Source organism: Ammospiza caudacuta, chromosome 3 (assembly GCF_027887145.1).
Source record: "Ammospiza caudacuta isolate bAmmCau1 chromosome 3, bAmmCau1.pri, whole genome shotgun sequence".
NCBI classification, from domain to species: domain Eukaryota; kingdom Metazoa; phylum Chordata; class Aves; order Passeriformes; family Passerellidae; genus Ammospiza; species Ammospiza caudacuta.
In genome coordinates this window covers 23,583,917-23,605,928 of record NC_080595.1, presented here as the reverse complement: position 1 = coordinate 23,605,928, position 22,012 = coordinate 23,583,917, and the positions used below count along the sequence as shown (strand labels likewise).

The following is a 22,012-nucleotide window of genomic DNA, read 5'->3' as shown; positions in this document are numbered from 1 at the left end:
CTATCTCCCAACTGTACAATACAGCTAGGACTCCTACCACATTTTCCCCCTTTTTACAGAAACATATTTAGATGGCCACAATTCACTACATATATTCTACCACAGCTCTTGGCTGCACAACACATATATTTACCATGACTCAAAGGCCATGTTTCCCCACAGCTTCTTGACTCAAAGGCCAGATTTCTCACAGCTCCTCAGCTCAAAGGCTACGTTCCTTCACAGCTCTCAGGCTGCCACAGCTCTTGGCTGTCCTATCTTCTACAGCTCTTCAGGCTACATATCTCTATCACATCGGGGTCACCAGTGGCTATTATCTTATTGTTGCTATCATATTTCTAAAGTCCTGTACCTTCTGGGTGGCTTTCTCACAAGCAGCTCTTCACAGCACTGTTACTCCTGCTTCTTCCTCTGGGCTCCCCCTTACCAGGCAACCCACCCCCTTTTATCCCAGGTATCTTCATTAGCCACAGCTGCCACCCAGTTAAGGACATCACAGCTGCAGCCCATCAAGAACACCTGGGACCTACCGGGGCAAGGCCTATATACAGATATTCAAGTACTACATTTCCCCCTTTCCTTTTACTTACAGATATTTAAGTACAATACAGATATTTTACTAGGACTCAAAGGCCACCTCTACTATACTTTATGCTTTATGAACTATAGTTTTTTATTACTACCAAACATTTAATCAAAGAAGCACAAAATAGAATATACACAGTATTTTAATAGAGATTGCAAAATGCAGTTTCAGAAAGCCATTTTACTCATGGAGACACACTATCTCTCAGTGTGACTAAAAGAAGTAACCTAGAAAGAACATCAATTTAAAGTTATTCTTGCATTTCCCTCTCCAGAGGAAGAACATGTAAATTACTTCAGATACGGTATTTTTAGACTTTGGAGTAACAAACCCAAACCCCAAACCTGTGTTATGTAGATTGAAATAATAGAACAATTAATTTTTTTTCAGTTAAAAAAATTAAATATTTGCTCCTCAATTTGCTCTTCAGCATATTTTAATTTCTTTCTTTTTTTTTTTTTTTTAAGAAAAGGCTTTAAAAATGTGTAAATTTTGGGAAGACTCAGCCCTGATCAGGATTTGTTACCAATCAACAAATCCATTCCTGCCAACTTTAGAGAGATTTAGTGTTTTCTTCCAGATCGCTCTGATTCTCAGTGATGAGCATGGAGATGTTTCTCTTCTGGATAATATTTGAATTTTCAGTACCATTGTCACTTTCTATAAAGTATGTTTCACAGACATACCATGAGAGCAGGGTCTCTCTCCATGGCTGGGAACCTCTGCACGCTCGTGACATGTCTAGTAAACAATCTCCACAGCTGAGTATGGATGGTGCAGGAAAGGGTGGAAAAATGAAGCAACAACACAGTGAACAGTTCAGTGAAATATATGAAAAACTTAATTTGTCATAGTGTAGGCAGATCCAAAGGCTGTGGTAGGACTAATGAGTGCAGTGGTATAATGACCATGGCATAGAGATGGTTTGTGTATCTCCAGCAAGGGATCTTATTTGTGTGATTCTAATGCATTCCATTGGTATGGAATTTGTATTGACTGTGGCATTTTATATTTGAGAGAACTTGTGTAGGAAGTATGTGATGTAACTGCATTCAGCAATTGTGAGAGAGTGCAATAAATTCCAAGACAGCCCATGGAACTTCTCTTTATGTAGCACTTACACATCACCGAGTGGTCACAGACAAAACTCTACTGGGCTGATAAGAAAATTGCAATATAACAATGCATGAAGTACTATAAAAATAATAACAGCATGAGGAGAATCTGTTACTTTATGAGATGTTTATATGAGTACAAGCCAGATCTGCAGAACAAAAGATTAAGTTGCAGCTGGACTTTACAGATCATAGAGGCAGACCTGGAATTTCCTGTTCACTCCAGTGATTCTCTTGCCTCCTGTTTGAAGCATGGATCCCTGCCATTCCAATTTGGCATCCTGAGGAGCTGAAGGAACAGCCAGTGGTTTTTTGGCATACTTATGTTTCTACCACTTACCTCTATTCAAGTCCTCTTTCCCACTGTACATTTTACCCATTAATGAAATATTTTCTAGTGTATACTATAAGAGGGGAACAAATACCAGAGGACCAAAATAAATTGTCCCTAGACCCATATAATTTAGAGATGAAGAATGTAGCTTTTAAAATTTTAAATAGCCCAACACTATTTTGAATAAGCTGAATACTTTTTAAAAAAAGTATCTGTTAGACCATATGTGTTATATGTACCTCATTTAATTCTTTGACACAAGAAACTGGAACTTCCCAGTAGGATATGTTAATGAAAAATGCATTAGAGGTCATTGGGGAGAGTTCTGTCCTCTCAGCCCCAAGAGTTTAATACTTTGTGTAGAGGCTGATGCCCTACACAGTTTTCTCATGGGTCCTCAGTAGTCCTCCAAAAGAGCAATACAAGATTTTAAACATTTACTCTTTTCTTTAACTTTGCCCGCATCTTGAAACCAATTTCTTTCCCTACTACTTTTACTCAAGGTTTATTCTAGTAATTAGAATTATGATAAGTGCAAAGGACAATGTATTTTAATTGATCAAGTCTACTTTAAAAGTTTTAGTGTACCTTTGTAGAAAATATAATTATCTTTAAACAAGCCTGTATCTTTAAATTAATTTTTGTATATTTTAATCATTTGTCATCTGTTTTATGGGAAATTTAGTGACTTTGTGCAATATGGAAAAGTAATTCTCATATTTAACAGTTCATAATTAATTCAGTAAACTCACATATGTCTATTTGGGAATTGTTTATATACAACTGATATAATGCCTGCATAAATAGGTATGATTTGGGAACAGTTGTCACATAATTTTGACTTGCCAGATATTCAGATAGTTAATGATGTAGATTGCTAAAACAGAATTTGAAATATGTGTTTTATATCAGTAATTGTTACATTATGCCACACTAGTCATACAATTAGTGATGTAAAAAAAAAAATCAAATTCAGTGATAAATGAACCTTTCTATTTTAGTCACAATTTAGAAATCTTTGTGCTAAATTTTTGGTTTTTACATGTTTTCTGCCTTTAAGTGTAAACACATTGTAATAGCTACTCAGGAATTTATTGTGGACATTTTGTTGAGAAAAAAGCAATTATTGGTTTTGGTATTCCAAAAATTCTCTTCTATTTCTCCTTAACTATTTCTCCTAACTTGACTGATTTACTTTTAAAAATGCAGCAGGTGCCACTGTCTGATTTTGATCACAGTTTATGTAGAAATTTAAATGAGTTGAAGTCAAAGACGATCCCATTTTCTGCTCAGATTCCAGGTGTCTACAATTCGCCATTCAGGAAATGCCCAGATGAAATGGAGCTGCTGCTACGGCAGTCAAAGCCACTGACCCACAGGAAGCAGGAAGGGAAGAGTCCTTTTGCTGATGAGCTCTATGGCTGGCCAACCTGTAAAGAGCCTCCAGCTTTTGTCACATCACTGCCTGTGCTACCTGCTGACAGACAGAAACCTCAGGTAACACTTTCCAGTGACTCTGCAGCAGCTTTGCTCTCATCTTTCATCAGAGATTATCACAGAATATCTTGACTTGGATCACCAAGTCTGAATGTCCCTTTTGTGAATGTTTTTTTAAAATATAAATCTAGTGCTTGCATTGAAGATATAAAGTCTTTGACACAGATTTGACTTAAAGAAAAAAGAAATCTAGGTGTTATGTAGAAACAGGGAAATATTAATTCTTTGTATGTTGTTTTTGTCCTTTTGGAAGAAAAGTGTAATTTATGATATTTCAAAGGTATGACCCAATATAATTGAGTATCAATATTACGATTAATTAGAGCTAGAATTCTTAATTTCCAATCTTAAATAATTTTAAAATGGGAGAAATTAAAGGTGATAGGAAGAATTAAGCAGCTGTTGATAACTTTGTCCTCAGTTTGCAATTTTTTCCATACGAAGACTGAGGCATCCTCTCAGTTCAGAATAGTTCCTACTCTCTTGTGTCCACTAGATGTGTGAGAGCTTTAATAACAAAGATTTCTATGTGTTCTGCTCCATCACAACCAATTTGCCCAGCTTCCATTATTAACTGTCGTAGTCTCAATTTTAACTTCAGCTGATGTCACCGTATCTGGCAGGTAGATTTTTTCCTTTTCTGTAGAGTTATGGACATCTGTGGCATAATGCATCAAAGCGAATGTCTCACAAGATGGCAAAACCGCTTTTGCTCCCATATTATCAAAACCTGCTGGGAATGTGACCAATAATATATACAGCAGAAAAAAAACTTTTGAGAAATTTGTGTTCCACACTTGATAATACAATGAAATGTAGCTTTTGCGAGTAGGTGCCTTATACAAGTACTTTAGGGGTAGAAATATTTTGAGTTTCCCTCTGTTCTGAAGAATTTTTCAGTTTTCCCAGTCTACTGAATCTTCTACTTAGCTCACACATACACTTTTCATGCTGGTTTCATCATGAGTGACACAATATCTTCAGAACCTCTGACACTTTTCCATTTAGTACTCCATTCCATACTTAAATTTCCTTATTTGTATCTTGCTTAGAAAGACAATACTTCTAAATGAGTCCTTCTTAGCAACTTTCAGTGAAACTATCACCTATCTGCAGAAATGTAACAACTTGAGCAATAAGCAACGTATATATACAAATATCTTTAATGGTGTTTTACTCCTCTGAATCAATATTGCTCTCTACAAGTCTCTGAAGGGAGGCTGTAAGCCAGGTGGGGGCTGGCCTCTTTTTCCCAGGCATCAGGACAAGAGGACATAACAACAAACTGTACCAAGGAAGGTTCAGGCCGGACATCAGGAAGAATTTCTTCACTTTAAGGTGGTCAGGCATTAGAACAGGCAGACCAAGGAGCCAGTAGAGTCACCATCCCCAGAAAGGTTCAAGAAATGAGTGCCCATGGCACTTAGTGCTATGGTTTAGTTTGACAAGGTGGTGTTTGGTCAAAGATTGGACTCCATGATCTTGGAGGTCTTTTCCAACCTTTATGATTCTATGATTCTAAGAAGGTCTATGATTCTGTAATTCTAAGAATGCCTCTGGAGAAGCAGAGGTGAGCCCACTGCTTGTAACAGTAAGAATCAACTTCAGGGCTGTTCTCCACCTATGTCCTTCCTTCCTTGTGTTATCCCTATCCTGACTGCTTTGAGGCTCCTCATAGAATGACCTCATTGACTCACATTAGAACTGAGACAAAGCGTGAGCCAACAGGCAGTTTGGGTGATCAGGGAGTTTGGAGTTGACATAAACATGACATTATAGCTTTACCTTCTGGGACCAAGGGGCTATGACAGTCCTTGAGCAGGATGTGGCGGGTTGCATTGTCTCTCAGGAAAGAGGAAAGTTTTTGCCTTGTGAGCATGGTGAGGAATCAGGCTTTTAAATAGGGAATTCACAGTTCTTCCATTGTTAAGGTGCTCTTGCAAAATTGCTTCACTCTACACAAAATATCTTACGAGCTTCTGCTTGGATTTGGAATATTTTATAGACCTTTTTAAGTTCAGATGCACACACAGCAGTCATGCACAGATAGCCTTTTAGAACAAACCAGAAGAGTTCTGTTTATTTTCTGCACCTCAAAGAGGGAATTTACTATATAATACTTTAATCCTTTCAGCACCCTGGGATGTACACTGTGGGGTAAATTTTCAAAGCACAGCGCGTGGATTTAGCTGCCCGACTCTTATTGATGTTAATGGGAGTCACACGGCTAAATCCCTGCACAACACTTTGACAATTTAGGGTTGTATGTCTAAGAAAAGGACACTGGTTTGAGCTGATGAAACAGCTGGAAATGAAAACCCACCAGAACACATCATTCTGAAAGTTGTCTGGTGTGACCATAAGAAATTTAATTACTAGATATACTTTGTGTCCTCGTTCTTTGTGGTAACACTTTTTGGCACCAAGCTTCCTTTTCTAATATCTGCCTGGCTCACTTATTACTTTTTTTCAGGTATCTAAAATTTTTATTGCCCCTAGGTTTGGATGTTTTATATGAGGATGTCAATTATATGTGTTTAAAAGAAAAGAAATTAACTATCTTTCAGTTTTCTCTTAGGGAAATGGGTATTTAGCATTTAATAGGTAAGGTCTGTGTATGTAAGATAGTGTATTTAAAAGAAAGGTTTTAATGGTGCTTCTACATCAGTTAGATCTATCATTTTTATTACTGAGTTAACTAGAATTATAGTTTGATAGAAACAGATAATGCTAAAATTAGTCATCTATTCATTAAAAGGCGTTAATAACAGAATGCACATTACCATTTAGATCTTTTGCATGCTGTTATCTGTTGTGGAATGGGGAAAGTGAGGAATGCGTAATTTAATGCAGATTATATTTTTTATTATGAGTTTCTGATGTTATGATAAAGTAGTAAGAATGCTGATCTGCTAATCTTTATTTGGCAAACCAGTTGGCATCAAGTAGACTTATGCTGCTCAGTACTAAGTCCAAACATAGAGCATAGAGCTGTGTGAGTTTCCTTCAGGGTAAACCTTGTTGGTCAACTCCTACCATTCTTTTCTAAGCCTGACCTCCCCATAAAGATTTCCATTTTGAAGCAGGACACCTGGAACACTTACAAGCATTGTAAATTTGAAAACGGTTTTTAAGCACCAATCTACTAGAGTTTCCAGAATCTTAATCTTGTAAAATGGGAATAGATACATGGACTTTGTAGAGGTTTTTTTTAAGATACATTTTTGAGGTCCCTATTACTAACTAAATTTCTTCAAATACATGATTCATGGAACACAAAAATCTTCAGGGAATGTTTAGAATTATCTCAGTATTCTAATATATATACTCTGCTTTCATTAGTGATGTCATAGCCTTGTTTTGAGCTACCTTTACTTAGTTACATCCTTTCTCCCTCTCCTTCTATTAGTAGTCTCAGAAATTAAAGATGGAGAAAACCCCTTGCTTGGATATCTGATTTGGCCCTTATCCTGGAGGTTATATGAGTCAGTACTTTTCAGTGAAGAAACAATACAATATTCTTAAAGACTACTTTTAAAATTAAACATATTTTTCTTGGTATTATTTGGTAATAGTACTTGTCTTCCTTCCTTCCTCTATATATCCACTTAATGCAACCATCTTGTAACAGAATATTCAATTTTTATTATAAACTTTAAACTTTTTTTAACTTGATCATCAGGTTATGTATTACTAGAACACTGTTGACTAGTTTCAAGGACCTATTCTAATAATAAGTAGTCTCTCATGGGCGGTAGCACTTTTCATTCTGTTTTCAGACTTTTGTGTTCATTTAAAATGAACATATTTTTCATGCAGACCATGAAAACAGAAGCAAGAAAATATCTGCAAGAAGTGTAAATATTATGCTCATTTGCTTACTGGGACCTTTAAAAAGATCTCAAAATCTGGTGCTGTGCCTTTAAAAAGTAAAGTTCCAATAAAAATCCATTAACTACTTTTAAATATAGCAATCCTCCTGTCCAGCTGTGAAAAGTACTAGATGATACTTATTTGCCATTTGTGTTATTTACGGTCCATGACTTTTATGGTAACTGGTTCCTATTATTGGTTTCTATTAATGTAAAACATAAGTGAACATAAATGAGGCGTGAATCATTTCTTTTTATTAGCCCCACAGTCTTCACTCATTGCTTGCAGTAACTCCAGCTGTGACTTGTTAGTGATAACCTATTTAAAGAAGGATATCTTTAAGAATAAAGGCTGTGATTAGGATTCTTTGTCTGTTCATAGTTTCAAAAGGTTTAACTAGTTCATTGCAAGATCAACAATGATGAAAATAAAAATTAATTTTAATACTTCTAAGTTCAGGCTTGTTATAAAACTGCCATGAGTGACATGAGCACTAATTATATTCCAGGTAAGTTCTTAAGGGTTAATACTAGAAGTGTGACATATAGGATATGTCACTTCAGCAGCACAGGAGAGGACTTCCTCCTATTTATCTGTGTTTTTAAATGGTATACTGATACAATCAGTTATTAAACAATATACTTTGGAAAAAAAGATGCATATGTGTATTTTTTTAGAATTACAAAGTTAATGTGAAATTTTTTTAGAAATGGACTATGTGTCTATAGTACTGAAGTCATGTGTTTGAATTCTGTGTAGAAGAATTATGTCTTAAGCCATGCATAAAGTTCCCTTCAAGGTAGGTTTATAGTTACATTGAAAAGAGTATCCTCTTTAAAGTTTGTTCTATGCAAAGTAAAATACTTCAGTTTTCTTCTTAAGCAGAATTTAGATACAGTTAATGATTGTTTTTTATTTCACCAATACTTTTTTCTAAGTAAAAACAAAGTTCTCATAATCAGTTCTAACAATATATTTATTTAAAATTTTAAGTATTTACTAGTAGGTAAATAAATTTGGAGTGCACTCTCTTTGAAGCTTTAGAGTAGGTTATCAACCTTTATGCTACTTGTAAGTCTCTATCAAAAGGAATAGCTTTGATTATTTTGGGAGAAGAGTCTTGCTACACTTCCCAAACATTCTGTGTCCTGTTTCATCAGTGTTATGTCATGAATAACAGAGGGGAAAGAGAGGAAGTGTAAGCCCAAACAGAGCACTTGTATTCTCCTGCGCCTTTCAGGGGCCGTTCCGCGATCCCGCTGAGGTGCTGCAGCAGCGCTACAAGCCCATGCAACCAACCCTGCGAGTGAGAGAGTCCATGTATTCATCACCCCCCAAGGCCAGAGAGCCAACAGGAGGGGAGGAATGGAGAGATCCCATCCATGACAATCAGTGAGTTCTTTGGCTCTTCTTATATTGTTGTGAGAATGTTTTCTTTATTCCATTGCTTTCAGAAACCTTTCATGCCTGACAAAATGAAATGTCAAAGCTGACAGCTTACCACAAAACATTTTATGTATGTACTTCTAAATTCTGTGTCCTCAGATTATAAACTGCTCAGGGCAGAGACCCTATCTTGTAATTGTGTGACATGTGCCATCCGTATCTATGAGTGTCTAAAAGAACTTGTAGTAGTAGTAATATGTGATGCAACAGATGGTTTTATGGGGAATAAGAAAACAAATGCAAATTCTGTCTTGCCACATGCACCTTGCCAAGGAAAAAACACTGTTTCAGTCTTCATATTCTGGAAACTTACTGGTTATGGGAAGAAAAAATGGTGTTGCATGCCAATAAGACTTGTTTTCTCTACCACAGCTCATTTGGAAGGGGAAGGAGCATATGTTGCATGTTAGAACACGACATAGAAACTAGAATAATCTTTGAAGCAGTTTGATTTCCTAAGCCATGGCAGCTGTAATAGTGCCAGATAGGCCAGTTCTTTTCCATAAAATCTCAAATTCAGACATAATCCATTACAAAAGATTAAAGCTTCTGTCCCAAAAGATTTAAGGCTGTTGCCAAAATATTTCCTTTTTAAATTTTTTTTAGCATGATGACTGTTAAACACTGTTTTATCCCATCATAATAAAAGCCTGCTAAGTCACTTTCTCTGCCTTTGTAGTTAACTAGAAAAAGAATTATGTTTTGCCAAACTTTTCCTTGAATTCACTGCTCTTGGCAATCCTTTGGCCCTTCAATACAAAATTCAGGACAGAAGGGAATCACTTTTCCTCATGAGCAGCCTGTGGTCACTGGCATGTGATGTTTTTCTATCTTTGATCTGTTTCATGCCTTTTTATCAGCTCCATATTGCTATATGTCAGATTCAGGACTGGGACTTAAGAGTGCCAGAATCAATTGTGTTTATATGGTTTAACTTCTATGTTTTTATTTTTGGACCATTCCCCCCAATTTAATATTAATAGTAACTTTGAAAGGAAATTCTATTCAGAAACAGTTTTGGAATTCAAAATATATTTTATTTAGACTACTTTTTCACTTTTGGATGACATTTTTGGTGGGTTTTTTTTTTTTTGTTTGGTAGGTTTTTTGTGGGTTTTTTTGTTTGTTTGTTTAGTGAGAGATAACACTATTTATTTCATACTAAAATCATAAGTGAGTTCAGTTTCAGGTACAAATGTACTCCCCTTTTCTATTTCTCTCTGTATTCTTTCATGTACTGCTGTGTGGAGGAGGAAACAGCTTAATTTTCACATCTGAACATAAATTTCTGGTTTTTTAATTTTCATTTTTATATAAAATTTCTGCTGGTGAAATTTCAAAGAACCCCTATTACTAGGTAGTAATTAATACTGTACTTCTCATTTAAAGTGTTTTCTTCACTGAATTAGTTGTGATTGATGCATTTCAACTTAGGTTAGATGATGTCCTTCACTTATAGGCATGACTACATTGCCCAGTCTTTATTTGATGAAGTTTACCCCAGGCATTACTGTGTCAACACTTTCAGAAGGTCAGACCTTGCAATAAATGTTTCACTGACTCTTCCGTGAGGGAATTGTGAAGATTTGGTCTTGTACAGTTTAAATTTGAAGCCTCCAATTTTGGTAGATATTATTTCATGTGGGTCTTTATTTACCTTATGGGTAAGGAAGCATTTAATGCCATCCTTAATGCACAGAAGCAATGTCCCAACAATCAATGATTCAGCTTCATGCACACTAAATGCAGAGTGGATTATACATTTTCAGGCTGTGATCATTCCATTTGTGCTTCTTATTCAACCAGCCATGCAAGGGTCACATCTGTAACCTTGAAAAGGTGATGACAGAGCTGCAGGTCATCACCAGGACTGATGCTCACTGGTAATGCTGCAGCTGCTGCGTGGGATGTTGGTCTCCAGGGAGGAGCTAGCAAAGAGTTACTCAGATTCTACAGTAGTTTTTTCTCAGCAGTGTCTATTATGAATTGACAAATTTCTGTTTCTTGCTATGTAATTGTGTACTTTGGGACTTTATTTCTTCCTGGTAGTGCTTCCTATGCTGATTATTTTTCTGTTTTAGAAAATAAAGAGAGAATGAGCAGCAGAAGTATGTGGCATTTATTGAGAAAGCTTGTGTTTGCATGAATGACATTTGCATTGATATGTATATTTCCAGAGTAGGTATTGTGTTGGGTCTCTTAAGACAGAAAGATTGTTGGCATGTACCTGAAATTTTCAGCAACATTCAGAATTCTCACAAACCTCTAATTATCAGTGGTTGTTTACAGGATGATAGGATGAGTGTTGCAAGCTCTGAGAAAGTTCTTGCTTTTGATAAAATGCACAAAAAATTTGGAAAAGTTTTCAGAGAGTTTGAGGAAGGCAGAAGCAGTAAAAATGAAACCAAAATAGAATATACTGTTCTCACTTAAAGCAACTGTTGGAATTTCCTTTTCTGTAATGGAAAAGCAACTGAGTAATCCAGCCTAATAAAAATGATTCCTTTTTCTCATATAATTGAAGCTGTTACTACCTTATTGGGCTATTTTTCATACAAATGAAGTGATTTCCCCCTCCACTTGGATAAGAATGACAGTTGCATTCCTTTGGGATGGCCACTTAATATAGTGTTTAGTTTGACACAACAACTGCTGGATCCAGCAGATTTAGATGAAGCTTAAAAAGTTCTTTCCTCAGTTGTGTGCAGGCGCATGCTGGCCTAATTTTCCAGAGAACAAAAATGTAAATTATTTTCATTAACTTTGATGAAATCTGTCTCATATAATATGCCTTATACTTCGAAATATACTATTAAACATCTTTTTGAAGTCAGCAAACATCAGAACAAAATGCAGTGTGGTGATAGCAAGAGTGTAAGGCTTAGGTTTCCTAATTTATTGTAGGCTTCTGGTGTGACATCAGAAACATGACCTCAGCTTCTGGCTGTGTCTGTGCTCAGTGCTGTGCCGAAGATGCACAGCCTGGTCCTGGTCACGCTGGCCCACTGCTGTGCAGCAAGGTTTGCACATCCTGCCTCTCCCGTGCTGTGTGAATACAGCAGCACCCAGCTCCTCATGGACTTATTTCCAGCAAGATTGTGGATTTCTTTAGAGCAGCTGAGGTGCTGTTGTGCTGCCCTGTGCTGGGCAGAACAGATACACTTGCAGAGAAATTAGTGACCTAAATAAGCTCTGTAGTTGGAGAGCACCAATGTTATAAGCTGACTGGTAGTAATTGCAGGAAAACTTAAAATACAAGCCACTTCAAGGTTTAGAGTTTTTAAAAAATCTTTTAATTTCTAGAGTTATAAAATCTTTTACTGTATCTCTGACTTAGCTGCAGTGAAAATGGCTACTACATTTTTTGTCATGCAAACACAGCACATCTGAAAACTTTTTTCAAAGTATACTTACTTTGTCATATGCTTTGCAACTTCAGCAATTTGCATATTTTCTGGACTGTTATTGTATTATGATAAACAGGGATTATCATATATTTTCAGATAATGTTTTCTTAACAATTCAACTTCTATTTGTAACTCTTCCATTTATTTTAATTACTAGCACAGTGTGCAACATTTATTAATCAGCAGAGTCTTTTTAAGTTAAAATACTAAATTAGCTAACCCCATTAACACAGAATACTCCAAACAAGCAGTAATGGGAGAGGTAGTTACTGTGCAAATCGTATTATACATGCGGGTGCTCTAGGGCACAGTTAAGCATGATTACCCTCTTTTGATCCAGTATTCCTCTGCTTCTTCCAGCTAATTTCCACTGGAAATTTACAAAGTAGCGCCTTCATTTTTCCATCTTAATTTTTCTAATGAAGTTCTGGTACTTTATAACACTGGGAATGTAGATAATAAGTCTGTGTATAATTAAGAAGTTCCGGAATTTGCTGCAGGAGAGATCTCTTTTACTTCCTACAGGAACTAGGCTGTGCTTTTATTTGCCACATTACATTATCGCAGACAGGGGTTAAATAAAAATGGCCAGAGAATTTTTAGATTTACTGATGTTACAATCAAAGTGATTGATACATTTTCAATAAACCGTGCATTTAGTATATTACCAGAAACAATATTTGTACTAAGACACCCAAATAGGCTTCTCATGGCAAAACAAGCACACTAAAGATAATGCCACTAGATATGCTAAATAAAATATTCCATCTTTATTCTTGTATCTAACACTTTGATTTTAATATACATGCATTATAAACTAAATAATGTCTGCCCTGCTGCAGTTGTTTTGCTATGGAAAACCATTATGCTTCCTTCTTTGTTCCCAAAGTGAAAAGATTGGATTTGATGAAAAAATTACTTCAGGTATACAATACAATTTTGAAAGCTTAAAATTAATGTCATGTTTTATTAAAGAAAAAGAAGAAGATAAAATATTCACAGATTCCTGATAGAGAAGCATGGCTTGTTTGGAGCTAATTGTTCATGGTATTCTTCAAAGCGAGATGAATTTGAATTAAATCAAAACAACAAAGAGTTGAATTGGTATTGTATAAAAATACTTTAGATAAAAATTTAGCAATGTCATAGAGCTAATACTTTGCTGGCATTTTCCCTACTAAATTACAAAAATGTACAGTACATACAAATGTAAAAGTTTGAAAAGCCATGTAACAATACTCTGTTTTATATTTCTAACTGTGCCCTGGCAGTGCAGCATGTGTGGCAGTCCAGCAGTAGATCTGGCAGAACTTTCTCAGAACCCTGGGAATGTTTTGAAGCTTTTCTGGGATCAGGATTACCTGCTTGCTCCACTAGACTGCTGGGATTTTGCCTCTTGGGCAGATTCAGAGAACATGCTGAGGGACCACTCCATTTTTTTGTGACCATTTATATTTCAATAAAAAGTCACTGCCTCTGTCCTGTGTCCTATTGGTAGGTTCCATATATCACTGGGACACTGTTGCTCAGTGGTCAGTGACGGACCTGGGAAATTCTCCTTCCTGCTTGCACTGCTGTGCTCCTCTCACAATGCCACAGACACCAGAAACCAGTTCCTGCTGCTGCTCCTGTCATCTCTGTCAACACAGTTCAAAAACCTTCAGCATGTAAAAGGCCTTTTCCATCTCCTGTCCAAGTAGTAAGAGAGATTGCAATAAAAGAGGCAGACTGAAGGGGAGAAATGGTAGGTGAGGAATTTAGGAACAAAAATTGTGGAAGGGGGAGTGTAAACATGTGAGGGGAAAAAAGGTTTAGAAAGATGAAATTAAAAGTAGAAGGAAGGTCCAGGACAGGATGAGAGATAAAAGCATTTTTATTTTTGTTAGCAACAAATATCTGTAGTGTCTTTGAAATGTAAATGCCTCTAGCAGCTGTCAGGTCCTGGTTTGGCTACTAAGCGAAGCCTTCTAAGTCTTTTTAGGCTAATTAGGTTGGGGTCCTGGCAGCAGTGCAGCTGGCCTTCATCACCAGTGGCACAGCCAGCCTTGGTCCTGATCCTTCTCAGGTTATGTATGAGTAATACTGCCATTTGTAGTTTCTCATTTTTGGTTCCAACCCTTTCCTCATTTTGATTGTATTCTTTGACATATTTCTCATTCAGGCTGATATGAAATAATTTTTCATTTTTCAATATATTTATTTAGGGAAAGTTCACCTTCCATTAAGTCATCTTTTGGGAAGTCTCAGCTTATACTGACTTTTTCTTATAGCCCAATAAAACATCAATACAGAATTTAATTCTTCTTTGATTGGTACTTGTGTCTCTGTCATGTTAACTGAAAACATTTAAGAATTTCTGAATTTACACTTAAATCACAAGGAAAAGCTGAAAACTAGATGTAGGAATAATGAGTGAATGTTTTGAAATCTAAACCATGGAAATCTAAACTTGTACAGTTGATAATGGTATCCTGGTCTGAATTTAATGTTCTTCTTCCATCATTCTCTTCTGTCACTTTCAGAGCACACACTGTCATTAATTTTGGGACAAGCTGTATCAGGTGTAAACAAAGAGGTACAGAACATAATAACATTACTGAAGTGTTTTGCAGTGCTATTACTTCTTGTTATTATTATTGGTTGAGGGGATATAATGACTTTGGTATCACTCCCATTAATTTGGTTACCCTACTTAAGACAAAAAATTGTTTTAATTCTTTTAATTACTTATTCACATAAGGTAAATTCTCACTTACTTTAAGCAGACACTGAATTTACAAGCATGTTGTTAGAGAATCATCACTTTAAGGATTTGCCCCCTGACTCTGAGAGCAGAACTGTAAACAGAAGAAAAAGCTTCTACTTGATACCCTTATCCTCTATTATATTTTTTCTTTGATTTAAAAGAAAATACTGCTTGTTATGTCTCAAAGTGGTAATTTTGGGGTGTTTTTTTTTTGAATCATAGAACCTATATTACTCTGAGAATTTTTTTGCCAAAAGACAATGTTTAACTGATTCACAGTAAAATCAAAACCTCTATGTAGAATTTTTTATTTTAGGAAAATGATAATAATTTACTTCTACTTTGCTTAAGATTTAAATTATTTTTTCTGTAATGCATTTTACAGACATGGTATTCATATTAAATTATGAATGCTCTGGCTCAGCTAAATTCTGTGCATATATGGGTAAATCCCAAAACTGCAAGCCTTGTCTTCTCAGCTATCCAATCCCCTGAGAAAGCCAATTTTCTTTCATGTCTGAACAAAAGAAAAATGTACTATTAAAATGCAATTCAGAAGTGATAAAAACTGCAAGTGGAGCAGCCGGCTCACAGCACCTTCGATGTATTCTCTGGGACACTGGGGCCACATTAATTTTTGTGAGTGTGTGATGTCCATCCCATGTGCAAATTAGCATTACAAGTACCCTAATCTGTCTTGTGTGAGGGTGTCCTTTCCCATGGGTATACACATGCTACTATAGCTTTTTATTATTTAAAAGTCTGCTAACTCAGGGTTTTCCTTTCACTAACTTTACATGGCATTTGTTTGTGGTACGTGGTAGAAGAAGTTGATACAGCTGGACAGATTCTCAAACCATTTCTTTTTATGAGGTGGAAAGAAAGAAAAATAATTTTTAAAACCACTCAAACAGTTGTTGATAAATCAGTTAATCAAAATAAATAGTTTTCTGCATCTGTATCAGCTGAGAGACAAAGAAGAGTATTTTAATTCTCATTTTTATAAAAACTTTGTTTACCTTACTCTTATGGGGACTCTGGATTGTGAAAAGCATTCAGCTGAGGAAGGGTTCTAATTAACTACACTTCTTGTCATAGGATTTAAAAGGGATATTTTTGACTTCTGAAGCATATCTTTCTAATTTTACCAAGAATTATTTTTTCCTGCACTTCTACAATTAAGAACACTTGTTGATTTTTTTCAGAATACCAGCAATGATAAACTTCATTTCCAGTGTTTTGCTTTATAGTAACATGTACTTGTTTGCTCTCATGACTGTCCTGGAAACTGAAATAGATGGAACTAAGATGTGTTTGTAGTGTGTCTTGCAGATCTTCTATATATAAGATGTTTTTTCACTTTCCTTCATACATTTTGCTGTGGAACCTACCCAAAAACCCTGTGGTTGTCCCTGGCAGTTAGGGACATCCATCTGAAAACCCCATCCAGCAGGTAGCTGGAGCTGCACTGCTCGCTGGCACTATCTAAGCAACAGGTCCATCATCATTATTACCAAAAATGAAAGAACCTAGCAAAAAAAGATTGCTAATTAGGACATAATTATAACTTAAGAGTAAAGTACACAGTCTGTGAATTCTGAAGAAACGATTTCTCTGTTTGGTGGCTTACAAATACGAGCAAGTTTCTCTTTTGCTAATGAGAATATGGTTTATTTATCTTTGGCTATGACAAAGCAAGGATGCCTGTCTCCAGAGGTGCTGTCTGTCCCCGTGCATGGGGAGTGCAGCTGGCACAGGCTGCACTCTCTGCTAGGACCTGAGGCATCAGCAGGCACCTCCCAGCTAAGGGGCCCCCGGTCGTCCTGCACACATCCCACCAGCTGTCCGTGCAGATACACACAAAGTAATAATCTACTCATGCAAGTGAACCAAGCTAGATCCTTGTGCACAAAGTCTTCATTTTATCCTGTTGAAACTCACTGTCTCTTTGCTCCAAATTTATTCCACAAAAGGCTAGAGGAGAAATTGCAGTAGTCTCACAATACTGAGAGGGAACATTAAGAAGATAGTGAAAAATATCAGGAGCATATGTACACCTGCAGAACTGATTTGCATGAATCCTGTGGCATCTAGAGAAGAGCATAACTGATTCTAAAATATTCTTGAATTTCAGGTTTCTGCCATTTTCTTCATATCATAAAAATCATGAGAAGTATGAGCCATCACTTTTTACATCAGGCAAATATGGCCAAGAAGCTTATGGAACTAAATATTTCAGAGAAGTATATCCTAAGAAGTGGATAGCAGACAAGGTAAGTCACTGCAAAGTCAAGAATTTATTTACTTTTTTGATGTTTTATTAGAACTAAGTGAATTTCAGTATGATCCAGTGATCATGGAGTCACACAGGATTCTTTCTAGCATGTTATAAAATCATGTAGTTAGAGCTGTGATGAGATGTGAAATTTCCTTGACTCTCTGGTAAATTCAATTTGAGGAAATTCAACAACTGTTGGTCCTACAAGATCAGGATTTAAGACAGACCCTGATTAAGTAAAGCTTCATTTACATGCATTTTCCTAAGTTTCATTATGCTTGAATTGCCTTTTCTGATTTAAGAGAGGTTGTCTATTTGATCTTACACATTAGGATAAACTTCAGGAAATTATAGGAAAACCTGATTAAAACAGCACAATATTTTAGTGCTTACATTCTTTGGGAAAATGTTAAAACTTGTGAATAGGTGTTTTTAATTTTAAGAAGACCTTGGTAAATTGCCTGCTTTGTCAGGACCATCTCATATATGTCTGGTTTTGTAGTGCTGTAAGAGGTAATTTTTCTAGGAACACGAGTTTGTGTAGTGTTTGCATTACTCCTATTTGTATTACGTATCTTAATCTCACTTTAAAATTTCTGAGTACAAAAAGGACTTTGGCTCTGTGCTGCACTCTCTACCCATACAGTTAGGGGACTGGAGCATCTTTTGTAGGAGCAGAGGCTGAGACAGCTGGAACACTTCAGTCTGGAAAAGAGAAGGCACAAGGGAGATCCTATTGAAGTGCATAAACACCTGATAAGAGCAAAGGAAGAACAGGACCCCAAACTTCTCTCAGACTCCATAGTGTCCACTGACAAGGGTCAGTGGACACAAGTGAAGTGCATGAAATTCCATCTGAATGCAAGAAAACACTATTTTTTTTATTCTTCTTTTTCTGTGTGGGTGACATAAGGACTGGCACAAGTTGCCCAAAGAGGTTGGATAATCTTTATCTTTGGATATATCCATGGTGTAGGCAACCTGCTCTAGCTGAGTAGGGGGGCGATAGAGGGTGATCTCAAGAGGTCTCTTCCTACCTAAACAATTATGGAATTTTGTAAGATATAATTAATTATTTCCTTGAGAGAAGTTTAACCTTTGTAAATATACAAAAAGTTGCAAGGAATCTTAGTTTGAAAAGGAACATTTTGAAAAGATTTTTCCTCAAAACTTTAAGGTTTAAAAATGAGCTCGGAGTAAAGTTTTGGTATTTCAACATGCATTAACTGTATCTCCTTGCAAATAAAACATCAAAAATCAAACAAAAATATTTCTGAATTTTAAAGTCAAGGAGTGGAAGATATGGCTGGCTGAAGTCCCACAGTATAAGTATGATACATAAAAACTTTCTACATGTCTTATTTCTGGTACTTGTATGTCCTGTAAAGACTGTTTTCCAGTTCTTAGCAGTTCTTGCTCAGGCTCAGATGATGATACTTATACTGTATATCATATCCCACATGATACTTATACTGTATATCATATCCCACATATATAAACCATGGGCTTAGCTAAAAAACTCACTTTACTTGTGATCTTGGATAGATACCAACCTAAATCTCTGGTGGTGAATAGCTGTATACATTAACCCAACATGACACGGAGCATTCCAACCCCAATTCTAAATCAATATGAAGCTTCCATTAGGGGCCCCTTGCCCCAGCAGAGAGATAAGAGGAGTAAAGGGCTATTTATGACATACCTAATTCTTTAATGGGTCGTTATTATCAGGAAAAAATCCAAAAAAGAACCTCAAAACCTCAAGCTCCTCATGGCAATTTAATGGACAAAGGCCTATAGGCAGGTGTGAGGTCATCCTTTCCTAACTGTTAAATTTGACAGAACTCTGTGTCACTTTTTTATTTCTAAACTCTATGAAACCTTTGCCTATATCAATGCTATGAACAAAATTATCTGTTCTAATGAATCACAAGACTGGCAGGCATGTAAAAAATAGTAGAAAACAAAAAGGATTTTTGCTTAATAGCTTGTCTACTGGACATAACCCTCTTTTGAGTTTACCACAAGGTTATATCTTTGTGGATGCAGCCTCTATTACAACCTGAATAACTGATAACACTGCCATGGTATCTGTTCAGTTTCTGACAGTCTTATGCTACACAAGTTTCTTGTGTTGCTGCTGGTAAGGCTGTGTAAGTTCTTCCTAGGAGTCAAGTCAGTGGTCAGTTGATCAGTGACCCGTCTGAGCTGCTGAGGTATTATTTAATGTTGATATTGGGTGGCTTTTTTAATATTAAATACAGAAAATTTCTTTGTGTGTGTGTGTGTGCACGAGCACATCCTAGTTGTATTTTCCAGAGGTTTTCATGTGTTTATAACTATGCAATTTAATTCAAGTCACAAAAAGATTAGTATGTAAATTATATAATTACTTTAGAAGCAAAATGAACAACAATGAAAAATATTACCTTGTTACATTTCTTCCGGAAAATGAAAGGATATTAGCATAGGCTTCCTCTAAACATAATAATTACCATATCTATGTGAGGAAAAGTTAGTAGTTTTTTTTCATCTAGTTATAATCTGAAAATTTTTATCTCACTCCGTTTATATTTCAAAGAAATTTGAGTTGAGGGAAAAAGTGTTCTGTTCTAATTCTTCATTATAAATGAACAAGGAATGGAAATACTTTCCCTTTAGTGAAACTGAATCTAGTTCGTTTCCTCAGTAAATCAGTTTAAAACATAAAACTGCTTATATATTTTAAGTTTTACACCATCTAACTAAATACATTGGAATGCCTCTGATAGGATTAATGTAAGAAGCTTCAATAGAAAAAATTTGCTAGTCACTAGGACTTTAATCTACAATGATAGGTTCCAGTGTAGATGGACAGCCAAGGGATCAAATACCCTAACTATAGTCTTTCAGCTATCAAAACACTCACATATGTTCATATTTGCTGAGGCAGAAATAATAGCTTACAGTCTTTAATCGGTATTGGAATTAGTTTACATATGCATTTTAGAAAACTGACTTTAATGACAGCATTTAATGTTTTCTTATTTGTAAAAATCAGGAAGTGATAGTTTAAGATGTTCCATTCTGATAGATTCTTCCCTCTGATGCCTTATTATAGGTGAATTACAGTACAAGTGAATCACAGTTTCATTATTTGCACAGGCATTTTGGCCCGAAACAGGATTTTATTATCTACAAAGCATAAAAATACCCAGGACTGCAAAGAATTAATTTAGAGAACCTAAGCATATTGCACAGAACATAAAGTTGACCTTTACCGTCTACAGCTTTTGGAATGGAGTGGGATGTGGAACACATCGTAGATTTAATGTGGCACAACGCTGTCTGCAGAAACTTGGGTGGGACTGTGCCTGCCTGCCCATTGCAGCCAGTGATTGAATCTGCTGTCACCAGCATCCTGATAATAATGAACATTCAGCTTAACGACCGTGATTATGATTATCATAATTGATGTGCAAGTGCAGTGTGTGGGGATCATTACAGCTGAACTGTACAGCAGAGAAACATGCCTTAGTTATAGATAATTTTACTTTTATGCATTGATTGGGATAAAATATGCCTTTCAAGCTCAACAGGCCAGCTTGATATAATTTTAGTAAGAATTCTACATGTATGAATTGATGTTTATGAGCTTCCAACAAAACATTCATTCTAGCTGTTTGTTTTGAATTGTTTCATTCCATTAATAATGGGAAATAATTAAATAATTAGATGTTGTCTAGTGGAAATCACTTATAGAATATTGCCAGCATTAATCAAATATCAACTTCAAATAATTCTGATTATCATGGCCTTGCCTGGGCTAGGAAACACAGCTCTTGTAATTCACCACCAACACAATTCTACTTCTGGTGGAGCAATGAAAGCAGGAGTGTGGTCAACACTGCTGGCATTTTCACACTGTACTGTGTAGCGATTAGAGCAGGCAATAGTTGTTCCATGTATAAATTATATCTCTTCCATTTTGTCACCAGAGGCAGTGAATTACAGGCTCAGATTCAGCCAGGGTAGATAAAGGCACAATCAACAGCTTCAGTCGATTTTGTTGAACAGTGATTGCCTTCAACTGTGATTGCATGAAGTTGCAGAAGTATTTAATTAAATCATGACACATATAACAGATAAAAATGACTATATATTCCAAGCCAGAATTTATATAAAGAATGTTACAACATAAGTATAATGAAAAGTATAGTTTCATTGCTTTATATTAGGCATAAATTTGGCTCTTTGTCCAAAAACTGACAGGTTTTCAATCTGGCTTAATAGAGAAAACAGAAAAAAATTCTTACAGTGGGGGAAAGAAATTTTGTCTATTTGAAAATTAGTTTTATCTCTTGTAAGGCCAACGCATAAAACAGTCATGTCTAGTGTATGATTTCATCATGAGGCAGAATTTTTGATACACTATTTTTGCTTTTCCATCCCTGTCTATACTGAAATTTACTTAAATTCCACCTTAACTCCATTTTTCTAACCTCCCAGTCATTTGACTTGAGATCATAAGTATGATTGTGTGAAGTCTTAAATTCTTTCTTGCTCAGACTGTGACTTCATTTTATCAAAGGAATTTGCTTGTTTTCATTTTAATTAGAAAAAGCTATTATCCAAGAACATTTTCTAGTATGGTGTGGTACTGGCTAATGAATGTGCATCTGAACTGTCAGCTTTATTACCTTTTAAAACTTTAAAGGCCATATTTACCAGTGTGCTTTGTGACAGGAGTT

At 35.9% G+C, this 22,012-nt stretch overlaps 1 protein-coding gene across 1 annotated transcript in view; it reads left to right on the top strand.

Moving 5' to 3' along the window:
• The window catches only part of SPATA17 (spermatogenesis associated 17), an 86,367-nt gene that overhangs the window by 49,283 nt on the left and 15,072 nt on the right, over nt 1–22,012 (top strand). The window contains exons 7-9 of the mRNA XM_058802627.1: nt 3,329–3,532; nt 8,646–8,797; nt 17,139–17,277. Coding sequence (XP_058658610.1) covers nt 3,329–3,532; nt 8,646–8,797; nt 17,139–17,277 — 495 coding nt within the window. The remainder of the gene's footprint in view (nt 1–3,328; nt 3,533–8,645; nt 8,798–17,138; nt 17,278–22,012) is intronic.